This window comes from Anomaloglossus baeobatrachus, chromosome 7, assembly GCF_048569485.1.
Source record: "Anomaloglossus baeobatrachus isolate aAnoBae1 chromosome 7, aAnoBae1.hap1, whole genome shotgun sequence".
Lineage (NCBI taxonomy): Eukaryota > Metazoa > Chordata > Amphibia > Anura > Aromobatidae > Anomaloglossus > Anomaloglossus baeobatrachus.
This window is the reverse complement of record NC_134359.1, coordinates 121,586,042-121,598,518: the sequence shown is the minus strand read 5'-3', so window position 1 is coordinate 121,598,518 and position 12,477 is coordinate 121,586,042. Positions and strand designations below refer to the sequence as shown.

Here is a 12,477-nt window from a genome sequence, read left to right as displayed (position 1 = left end):
AGTCTACCCGGGGCAGGACCTTGCTTGCAGGACCTGGCGGTGGATCACCTGATGCAGTCACCTGACGCATCAGCTGATCGTAGTCTCGCCGGCTTTTTCGCGCCCGGCCGGCTATCAGCTGATCCTGCCGTCAGGGGACTTCATCAGCTGATTACCGGCAGCTCCTGCAGCGATCGGACGGGATCAGACTCCTGTCCAATCGATCGCTCCAGGCGCTGCCGGTAATCAGCACATAAGTGAGTATTATTTTTTTTTTTCTACTGATGCATCAGCTGATTGTATAACCGGCTTTTATACAATCAGCTGATGTGTGATGGGATTCAGGCACTTGATCCTGACACATCATCTGATCGCTTTGCCTTCCAGCAAACCGATCAGATGATATTGGATCCGGATTGGACGGCGCGGGACCCTGACCCAGGATTACTGCGGAGGGGGGTTCTTTATTTCAATAAAGATGGAGTCACTAATTGTGTTGTGTTTTATTTCTAATAAAAATATTTTTCTGTGTGTTGTTGTTTTTTTTTTTTTTTATCATTACTAGAAATTCATGGTGGCCATGTCTAATATTGGCGTGACACCATGAATTTCGGGCTTAGGGCTAGCTGATAATATACAGCTAGCCCTAACTCCATTATTACCTAGCTAGCCACCCGGCTTCAGGGCAGCTGGAAGAGTTGGATACAGCGCCAGAAGATGGCGCTTCTATGAAAGCACCATTTTCTGGGGTGGCTGCGGACTGCAATTCGCAGTGGAGGTGCCCAGAAATCTTGGGCACCCTGCATTGTGGATTCCAATCCCCAGCTGCCTAGTTGTACCCGGCTGGACTCAAAAATTAGGCGAAGCCCACGTCATTTTTTTTTTTTTTAATTATTTCATGAAATTCATGAAATAATTAAAAAAAAAAGGGCTTCTCTATATTTTTGGTTCCCAGCCGGGTACAAATAGGCAGCTGGGGGTTGGGGGCAGCCCGTACCTGCCTGCTGTACCCGGCTAGCATACAAAAATATGGCGAAGCCCATGTCATTTTTTTTTTCTTTTTGGGCAAAAAACTGCATACAGTCCTGGATGGAGGATGCTGAGCCTTGTAGTTCTGCAGCTGCTGTCTGCTCTCCTGCATACACTAGTGAATGGAGGATGCTGAGCCTTGTAGTTCTGCAGCTGCTGTCTGCTCTCCTGCATACAATGAACATTTTGAAGAAGGAATTGACATCAGACCTTTTTTTTTTTTTTTTTTTCCATCAACAATCTTTAATGGCATTGTGCACTGATTAAAAACGCAGTGAGCAAAAACGCAGCAAAAAACGCACCAAATCGCGGCAAAAACGCATGGGTTTTTGCCGCTTTTTTAGCCGCGGGTGCGTTTTTTGAGACAAAAACGCACATAAAAACACAGCGTGAAAAAACCGCCTAGTGCGCACATACCCTAAAGGGAACCTGTCAGGTGCAATATGCACCCTTTACCATGAACAGTCCTGGGTGTATATTGGTAATCCCTGCCTAACTGTCCCTGTATACACTAGCATAGATAAAGACATCTAGAGAAAAAGTATTTCTAAAGATCTTTTATCTTATGCTAATGAGTGTTGGGATTAGTCCAGAGGGGTGTTGTTTCCCTTGCCAGTTGGCCCCATTAGCATGTTAGTACGCCCCTGTGGGCCCTTGTGGGCGTACTAACTAATGAATGCGCAGCATCAGAGGCTGATCTCACTCACCTCTCTGCTGCCATCACGTCCGAGTCCTGGTTCAGTGCACATGATCCCGGGACTTTCGTCATGCGCACTACATGGGTTTGAAGCCGGGACTCATACACCTGGTGGTCATGCGCACTATGAAGCTGGGTGTATGAGTCCCAGCTCAAACCCATATAGTGTGCATGACAAAAGTCCCGGGATCATGTGCACTGAACCAAAATCCAGGACTCAGACGCGATGGCAACAGAGAGGTGAGTGAGATCATCCTGTGACGCTGCGCATTCATTAGCATGATAGCACGCCCACAGGGGCCTACTAACATGCTAATGGAGGCGACTAGCCAGGGGAACTAATGTCCAGGGAACTAGTCCCCGCGCTCATTAGCATATGATAAAATATCTTTAGAAATACTTTTTCTAAAGTTACCTTTACCTATACTACGAGATTTAGGTATAGTTATGCAGAGATTATTAATATACACCCAGAACTGCTCTTGGTTCTGGGTGCATAGTGGACCTGACAGGTTCTACTTAAAGAGAACCTATCAGCAGGATGTAGCTCTATACATAGCCATGATGGTGCTGTGATGCTGATGAAATGGATAGCTGACAAAGGAATCCGAGCTGTGGTTACTGAATGGTCTTCCTCTAAAGTTTTCAGAATGATGCCATACATGCAGGGCTGCCATGAGGGATTTCAGGGCCCCATACTGGCAAACTTTTCGGGGCCCCTTGAGACTGCCCAAGCTCTCCTTATGTACACACACTGTCATGGCCAAAAATGTTAGCACCCTTAAAGTTGTTCCAGAAAATGAAGTACACCCTCTACACTGCCCCTCTGTATAGTATCCCCCTCACACTGCCCCTCTCCATAATATCTCGCACACACTGCCCCTCTGTATAATATCCCCCCCACCAACACACACACTGCTCCTCGCAACACTTTGTGAAGAAAGAAGTAGTGGGCACCACAGTGTAATAAACTACAAATAAAGGGTGGGGTGCTAACGAAAACTATGCAAAAAAAAATGAATTGTTAGGCTATGTGCGCACCCAGCGGTTTTTTGACGCTGTATTTTTGTGCGTTTTTGGCTGCAAAAACGCAGCCGTTGTAAAAATGCATTGGCAAAAAAAGTATGTATTTTTACTGCGTTTCGGTGCGTTTTTGGCTGCGTTTTGCGACGTTTTTTTAATGCATTGCATGGGTGAAAAATGCAGTAAAACGCAGGAAAGAATTGACGTCCATTTTTTTGGAAATTTACCTGGCTGAATCTGAATCTGATTACTCTCCAGCGCTGGCCATTGTTCTTACTTCTTGTCTAATTCCTCAGGCACGGCACCTGCAGCAGGAGAGTTTTTCTTCCCCGTATACAGACCATAGAAGGTGAGCTGAAATCTATTATTTTGTACCATTAAAACAAAAATTAAGGGGCACAACCCTTTTCTTGCCAAGGATCATGACCATGAAGGAGTCTAGCGTGCCGATATACGTTGTCTTTGTGTGACTATTTTTGAAATGTATTTTTATACCGCCTGCAGTTGTAACTTTTTAAAAGGATGAATTAAAATATAAGACTTGGCAAGATTACTGGAGTGCTCGCTGGATTTCCTACTCTTCTCATAAATATAGTAATGTGTAAAAGAAAACCGAAAGATTGCTGGCTACTACTAAACATTGCTAACATGCTGGAGTGATGTCTCCTGTAGGTGCCATGGAGTTCACCCCAACAAGAGTCCCTGTCCCAGAACACTCCGCAGTGGACAAACACAGATTTCTCCAGGAAATCTATAGCAAGGTGAGTCTAATCCGCAGAACCCAGAAACTGATGTCAGAGACTGGTTTCCTTTTACATTCACAGCGTCATTTTTAACACCCAGTTCCTCTTAGCACAGGTAAAGTTATAGAATGGGGGCTTATACAAGTTACCAATCCCAGTAAATAGCTGTGTGCTGGGAAATTCGGACAGGTCAATATATCACATGCAGTATTGTGTAATATTAGTGCAGTAAATCATATGCAGCATTGTATTGTGCCTTTATGTATGTAAAACATGTCATACAACCCCATAGAAATACCGTTCATATTGCATATCACAGTGGGGCACAGACCCTCGGCCGGCTTCAGATAGCTGTGTGTGAAATCAGGACAGTCACGGAGAGCACAGTGACCAAAAATATGGCCATCTTTGCTTGGGATGAGTGTAAAGGCCCATTTACACACAATAATATCGCTAACGAGATATCGTCAGGGTCACGGTGTTGGTGACGCACATCCGGCCTCGTTAGCTATGTCGTTGCGTGTGACACCTTTTTGTGATCAGTAACAATCGCAAAAAGGTGTCAAATCGTTCGTCGTGTACGTGTCGTTCAATTTTAAAAAATCGTTCCTCGTTTGGATCGCAGGATGTCTGTCATTCCTACGGCAGAACACATCGCTATGTGTGAGACCGCAGGAACAACATCGTACCTGCAACCGCTGGCAATGAGGAAGGAAGGAGGTTGGCGGGATGTTCCAGCCGCTCATCTCAGCCCCTCCGCTTCTATTGAGCGGCCGCTTAGTGACGCCGCTGTGACGCCAAACTAACCTCCCCCTTAAAGGAGAGATTGTTTGGCGGCCACAGTGATGTCGGTGAACAGGTAATTGCGTGTGACGCTGCCGTAGCGATATTGTTCGCTACGGCAACGATCACCCCGTGACGCGCCACCGATGTGGGCGGGTGCTATCGCTCGCGACATCACTAGCGATGTCGCAATGTGTAAAGCCCGCTTTAGGCTCAGCTGCAAGTTCCTACAATGCTTTACACGCTGCGACAACGCTAGCGATCTCATTAGCGATGTGACACGCCAGATTGCAGATGCGATCTGCCGAGATCGCAAATGTGACCGGCGCTACAAAAACCGACCCATGTGCGATCTCAGCAAATCGCTTCTGCGATCTGGCGTGTCACATCGCTAATGAGATCGCTAGCGTTGTCGCAGCGTGTAAAGCACTCTTTAGTCTAACTACAAACCCATTGCAAAAATGTCACACTGAAAAAAATGCTTGTGAACTGTAGGATTTGGGAATGTACACACTGGTTTATAGTTACATTTTTTTAAAAAAAGTCAGCAGCAACATTGCTGCAAAAATGAGAAAGAACATGCTTCAGGAAAAACTCCGCTGGCGTTCTCCATAAGCATCCTCTGCTTCAAAAATTGTGTCATTACACTGGTGTTTAAAAGATGTCATATGAAGAGAGGAGCGAACCTGAACTGTAAAGATCAGGGTTTGTACCGAACACTAAAGGGGGCTTTACACGCTACGATATCGTTAATGTTTTATCGTCGGGGTCATGTCGTTGGTGACGCACATCCGGCGTCATTAACGGTATCGCAGCGTGTAACACTTTCCAGCGACCTTAAACGTCCTCCAAAGTGGTGAAAATCGTTCACAATGTAGAGGTCGTCCTAAAACCAAAAATTGTTAATGGTTGTTTATAGATGTTGTTCGTCGTTCCTGCGGCAGCACACATCGCTGTGTGTGACACCGCAGGAGCGAGGAACCTCACCTTACCTGCGTCCCACCCGCAATGAGGAAGGAAGGAGGTGGGTGGGATGTTCGTCCTGCTCATCTCCGCCCCTCCGCTTTGATTGGCCGGCCGCTTAAGGCTACTTTACACACTGCGATATCAGTCCCGATATCGCTAGTGTGGGTACCCGCCCCCATCTGTTGCGCGACACGGGCATATCGCTGCCCGTGCCGCACAACATCGCCCAGAGCCGTCACACATACTTACCTGTCCGGCGACGTCGCTGTGACCGGCGAACCGCCTCCTTTCTAAGGGGGCGGTTCGTGCGGCGTCACAGCGACGTCACTGAAACGCCGCCCAATAGCAGCGGAGGGGCGGAGATGAGCGTGACGTAACATCCCGCCCACCTCCTTCCTTCTGCATAGCAGCCGGGAGGCAGGTAAGGGGAGCTTCCTCGTTCCTGCGGCGTCACACGCAGCGATGTGTGCTGCCGCCGGAATGAGGAACAACTTCGTTACTGCTGCAGTAACGATTTTTAAGAATGGACCCCCATGTCGCCGATTAGCGATTTTGCACGCTTTTGCAACGATGCAAAATCGCTTATCGGTGTCACACGCAACGACATCGCTAATGCGGCCGGATGTGCGTCACAAATTCCGTGCCCCCAACGACTCCGCATTAGCGATGTCGCAGCGTGTAAAGCCCCCTTTAGTGACGTCGCGGTGACATCGCCGTGATGCCGAATGCACCTCCCCCTTGAGGGAGGCATTGTTCGGCAGTCACAGCGACGCCACCGACCAGGTAAGTGTGTATGACGCTGCCGTAGCGATAATGTTCGCTGTGGCAGCGATCACACAAAATCGCACGCACGACGGGGGGCGGGTGCTTTTGCGTACGATATCGCTAGCAATTTCTAGCAATATCGCAGCGTCACACGCACTTACCTAGTCGTCGTCGTCGCTGTGACTGCTGAACAATCCCTCCCTCAAGGGGGAGGGACGTTCGGCATCACAGCGACGTCACTGCGACGTCACTAAGCGGCCGGCCAATCAAAGCGGAGGGGCGGAGATGAGCGGGACGTAACATCCCGCCCACCTCCTTCCTTCCGCTTTGCGGCCGGCGGCAGGTAAGGAGACGTTCCTCGCTCCTGCGGTGTCACACACAGCGATGTGTGCTGCCGCAGGAGCGACGAACCACATCGATAATCAACCATTACCGATTTTTGGTTTTGGGACGACCTCTCCATGGTGAACGATTTTTACCATTTTTGAGGTCGCTTAAGGTCGCTGGTAAGTGTCACACGCTGCGATATCGTTAATGACGCCGGATTTGCGTCACTAACAACGTGACCCCTACGATAAAACATTAACGATATCGTAGCGTGTAAAGCCCCCTTAAGTGTCTGGGGCTCAAACCCGAACACGGTCTTTTTTATTTTTTAAAAAAAGTCTGTATCCAAGTTAAGGTGCTGTTCATAGGGTAACCACTCGATTGAGCATCAGAGTGCGCTGGTACACTCTGTGCTTGGCCCAGTGCAAGCCTCTTGCAGTCTCTGAATAGCTCTAATAGGGCGTAAAAACGTTTTCAGATGTAGGGTGTCCAAAAAACCCAGCCCTTCTTCCCCCAGTATTGCTCTGCTTATGACTGGCTGTATGTGGACGGAGAGCCGAACTGCCCAATTATTGACTTCCATTATACTCGTTACTCAAGTTGAGCCTGTTAGTTCGGGACCCTATTAACTTACATGAGGTTCGGGTTCTGGAATCAAGTTCAGGTTGAGTCCGGGTTCTGAAACGAAGTTTTAACTGAAGTTCGGCCTAACCTGGCGAACCTTAACATCCACGGGTCCACTTATCTCTAGTCATATACACATACGCTTGGACTGTTTTTCCATGAGCTGCCTTTGTCAAGGTTTCAGAATCTTTAACATAAAAAGTGACAATATACCTTTAGTACCTAAACTAGTCCACAAATTGTACTTACATGGATGAACAGTTTTTCTTAGGCCTCTTTCACACGACCGTATCTCCGGTACGTGTTTATTCCGTTTCCTCATATACCGGAGACACAGGCACACGTAGACCCATTAAAATCAATGGGTCTGCGCTCACGTACGTGTTCTGCCATGGACCGTGTGTCCGTGTGGAGCATACGTGTGACCGTGTGCTCCACACGTAGACATGTCCGTTTTTCTCCGGCATCACAGGTGTCACACGGAATGCAAATGGACCACACGGAGGCGATCCATGTGACACGCACTGGAGAAAACACGTGTCTGAGAAAAAATAACAAAACTTTACTCACCTTCTACAGCCCTGCTGTCTCTGCCGCTGCTGTCACTTGCTTCTGACCGCCGCTCATTATGCTCATTGCATATTCACTTCACTGCGGACCGGAAGCAGCAGCGGGGATTTAGCAGGATCGGAGACCGAAGATCAGCACCACGGACAGCAACGCCAGGGACTGGTGAGCAGAAAGTCCCTGTTGTCCACGTGTTATCACGGAGAACACACGGAGAACACACATGTGCCATAAACACGGCTCACAGAGGGCAATACGCACCTTTGACACGTCCGTGAAAAACGTGCGTGATTTTCATGGACGTGTGAAAGAGGCCTTACATTTAGAGTGAAGATTGTCAGAAAAAAATGTCAAATATGGGACTGTCACTCAAAATGAAATGACCATAGATTAGTAATGTGTATAATATGATATGACTTTTTTATTATCTTTAAGAGAAGACCGGTCGTACTTAAAAACTTGGATTTAGGAGCTTGTAAAACACAATGGACGGTGGATTATATGAGCAAGAAGGGGGGAGGGCGAGAAGTGAAGATCCATGTGTCTGATGTACCCCAGATGGATTTTATTCAGAAGAATTTTGTTTACAGGTAAAGACTTCTTCTGTATTTATGCATAACATTTATATATACCGCAGGTGAAATAAGTATTGAATACATCCGCAAGTTTCTCAGTAAATAAAGGTGCTATTGACATAAACGTCTCACCAGATGTCGGTAACAGCCCATCCAATCCACACAGGCAAAGAAATCAAATCATAGATGTCCATAAATTATGTGTAATAAAGAGAAATGACACAAGGGAAAGTATTAAACACGTAAAGAAAAGAAAAATGCAAAAAGCAAAGTAAATTTATGACACCTGCTGAATCTATCAGTAATTAGAAATCAGTCCTGCCACTTAGTGAAATATATATAATATCAGCTGGTTCAACTGATGGCCTATAAAAACGTGTCTTATTACCAAGATGCCACACAAGAAACATCTCATGATGGGTAAAACCAGTACACTGTCTCAAGACATTTGCAACCTCATTGTTGCAAAATATACTGATGGCATCGGTTACAGAAGAATTTCTGAACTACTGAAAGTTCCAGTGAGCACTGTTAGACCATAATCTGTTTCATCATTTTACCGTAAACTGGCTATGGTGTTCCCCGCAAGATTTCAGACAGAGGAGTGAATAGAATTATCAGAAGAGTTGTCCAAGTGTCATGGATCCCATGGGGAGATCTACAGAAAGGCCTGCAATCAGCAGGTACAATTGTCTCAAAGAAAACAGTAAGTAATGCACTCAACCTCCATGGCCTGTATGCACGCTCCATTGCTGAACAAAAAGCACGTTCAAGTGCATTTAAAGTTTGCTCAACAAAATTTAGATAAGTCTGTGAAATACTGGGAGAATATAATGTGGTCAGATGAGACCTAGATTAAACTTTTTGGATTCCATAATACACACCATGTTTAGAGGCCAAAAGGCACTGCATATCAGTCCAAAAGCAACATACCCACAGTGACATTTGAAGGTGGGAACGTCATGGTGTGGAGCTTTTTTTCAGCATATGGCACTGGAAAACATATAATTGAAGGAAGCATGAATGGACAAGTGTACAGAGACATTCTTAATACAAATCTGATGCTATCTACCAGGAAGATAATGCTGAAATGAGGGTGGACATTTTAGCAAGACAATGATCCTAAACACTTAGCCATGAAACACTTCAGAGTAAGAAAATAAAGCTGCTAGAATGGCCAAGCCGATCACCTGACCTAAATCCCATAGAACATTTATGGAAGGAACTAAAGCTCAGAGTTCATAGGAGTCCACGGAACCTTAAGGATTTGAACAGTGTGAATGGACCAAAATCACACCTGAGCAATGCATGCGACTAGTTTCTCCATACAGGAGGTGTCTTGAAGTTCCATCACCAACAAAGGCTTTTGTACAAAGTAGTAAATATATTTCAGTAAGCATGTTCAATACTTTTCCCCTGTGTCATTTTTAATTATTACACAATTTATGGACATCTATGATGTGATTTCTTTGCCTGTGTGGATTGGATGAAGTGTTACCTACATCTAGTGAGAAATTCATGTTAATAGGACCTTTAGAAATCTAGTTACTTAGAACATTAGTGACGTGTTCAATAATTTTTTTCACCCGGTGTGTATAAGGCTGTTGTACTGGTAATTCATATGCTCTGTTTCAGGTCTCTGCCATTTGACGTCTTTGTACATAGAGCCGCAGAGAACAAGCACACGGAGTTCTTCATCTCGGAGGTAATTCATATAATCAGCACTGTCATTTGTCACTTTTTTAAAAATGGCAAAATTTGAGAAAACTATTATATCTATCATCACTCAAAAATGGGAACCTTGTAGGCCACATAGAGAAAGCCTTAGGTTTAGGTCAAACTTTCTTGCTGTGTCATGATTGAAATGGAAAGAATTGCAGGAGAAATTGATGCTCAGTAGCGATAGTTGTGCTGTCTTTAGGCTTCCTGATTGCTGTAATATGTGGAGTAAACTATGTGGACACCTGATTATCATATCTGTGTGAGCTTGCTGGATGTATCATCCTAAAACCATAAATGAAATAAAGAAGCTGTGACCCTTAACTCTTACAGGAAGACTTTCCCCAAGAGTACGGAGTGTGAGAACTTGTGCCCAATCAGCCAATACAGTACTTGTGAGGTCAGACGCTAATGTCAAGTGAGATTGTCTGGCTCCTAATTTATATCTTTAACAAAGGTGTTTGATGGGGTTGTGGTCAGGGTTATGTACAGACTGCCTGAGCTCCTCTGCATCAGACTAGTCTTACTAGGGCTTTAGGAACCTTGCTTCATGCACATGGGATTGGTCATAATGGAACAAAAATGGGTTTTTCCTAAAACTGTTGAAACGTTGGTATCATAAACTTATCAGACATTTCCGTTACTAGAAATTGGAGGCTTAGCTATAACTTTAAAGCAGCACTCCAGCGTTTTTTGTTTTTTTTTCTTTCAGAGCTGAAGTGGCACTTTAAAAGCAAGTCTCATGCCGCTGATATTATACTCACCCTCCAGTGACTTCATCCTTTTTCGGTACCGCTCTGGTCCCACGGTGCCATTTGTACCAAAAGTCTGAAGTTACATCTCAAGTTCTCAATGCAAGTCTGTGAGAGCCAGAACAAGGTTCTCATAGACTAGTATTGAGTTGTGACCTCTGACGCACTCCATGAAACACTGGAATTGCTGGCAGGTCACAAATTGCTGGAGACCGACCAGAATGACGCTGGGAAAAGATGAAGATGGCGGCAGGTGAGTATAAGACAGGGGACTTCAATTTAAAGCTTCACTCCAGCTCTGAAATAAAATAAAAATTGGATGATTGATGCTTGATGTTGGATTGATGCTTTAAAAACCAACTGCCATGATCCAGGACCGGTATTCTCCGCTCCAGAGTTTTCCAGACCCAGCCTGGTCATGTCAGGGGTTAACTCCCATCAGCCTCGTTCTGGTTTCAGGAGACACTATGTCTGGTCGCTACACCTGCATTCCAGCGCTGGTTATAGATTTGACTGGCTCTGGTGAGATTTCCTGTTTGGTGTGACTCCTTGTTGTCGTGCCCTGACCTGTACCCTCCCCGTACGTCCGTCTTTCCCAGTCCCTGACCTCCCGCTCCTGTCAGTTGTTTACCCATCCTGGTTCATCCTCTTCCTGTGTTTGTGTCTCCTCACCCTCCAGTCTTGTCTTCTGTTCCCTGCGCCCTTTGTGTTTCCCTCTGCATACTTGATCTCCCGGCATTCGACTTCGGTTCTGTTTTCTGCCTGATTTTGATCCTCCCTTTGCAGTGAATTGACTTTCCTGGCTAGACCCTGACTGTTTGACTACTCTATTGCCCCCTGGTGGTTCGCCTGCTTACTGCCTGCTGATGTCACTCTGCTGTACTTCAGCCTCGTTTCTGTTACAGTGTTACATTGACTCTCCTTTACTACTCTGCTGCCACCTAGTGGGGAATACGCTGTACTACGGCTTACCAGCTCTTTGTACAGTGAGACACCAACCTTATACTATATCCGTTCTGCACCAAATCTTACAGTAGGCACTATGCACTTCTGTCAAACACAGATTGCAGCGTTAGTTCATCAGTCCAGAATACACGACTCCACCGCCCCACCGTCCAGTGTCAGCAGCTCATATAGCACTGCAGCTGATGCTTTGCATTATGGACGATGATCTTAGTCCTGTGTGCAGATAATTCTTACCCACTAAGCATTTTAGATCATAAGTTTCACAGACTGAGGTGGTCCAGCCCCTTAAAATGTTTTACCAAAAGCTTCATAACAAACTGAGTAATACTCGCCTGACTGTCCCTCCACCTGTCCGTGTGTCCTGGCCTCCAGACCTGTGACCTCATTGACTTTACTGCTCACATATCTGTGTTGAAACCTTATCGGTGGTAGTTAAGACACACAGACAGGCGGAGGACCCAAAAATCAGGACGATCAGTACAGTGGGTTATGCTGAGCTTATTACATGTATATCCAGTATTTTCATCCACACTGACACCTATCGGAAGTGCGTGATCTGGTAAATGTTACCTATGGAAAGGCGGTGCACTCGCTGTGCTGAGCCCCCTGTGTTTTCTATAGGAGCCCCTGTCAGACATCTCTATCAGTGGCTCATTTCCTGGAGAACAAAAGGATCCGCAGTCTGAAATCGGACGTACTGAGTCCTTATCTCCCCCAACAATCATTGACCAGGGACTTAACACACCACCAGACTGTTGCATGAATGTCAATATACAGCATATCACAAAAATCAGTACACCTCTCACATTTTTGTAAATACGGTGGTGTGTTCTCAAAAATATGAGGGGTGTACTCACTTTTGTGATATACTGTATGTTCATCTAATGGGAATAGAAACTTATTTGGTCTATAAAAAAATTTGTTTTTATCTGTGCTATGGTCCGTTTTGTTTTTGTTTGTTC

The 12,477-nt window shown here is 45.7% G+C and overlaps 1 protein-coding gene across 2 annotated transcripts in view; it reads left to right on the top strand.

Moving 5' to 3' along the window:
- The window catches only part of TYW5 (tRNA-yW synthesizing protein 5), a 54,120-nt gene that overhangs the window by 18,268 nt on the left and 23,375 nt on the right, over positions 1-12,477 (top strand). Inside the window, exons 2-5 of one of the 2 annotated variants that reach the window (XM_075317646.1) lie at positions 3,025-3,077; positions 3,401-3,489; positions 7,939-8,093; positions 9,714-9,783. In XM_075317646.1, the coding sequence (XP_075173761.1) occupies positions 3,406-3,489; positions 7,939-8,093; positions 9,714-9,783 (309 nt within the window). In that variant the 5' untranslated portion in view covers positions 3,025-3,077; positions 3,401-3,405. The remainder of the gene's footprint in view (positions 1-3,024; positions 3,078-3,400; positions 3,490-7,938; positions 8,094-9,713; positions 9,784-12,477) is intronic. The other variant, XM_075317648.1, reaches the window with a different exon arrangement.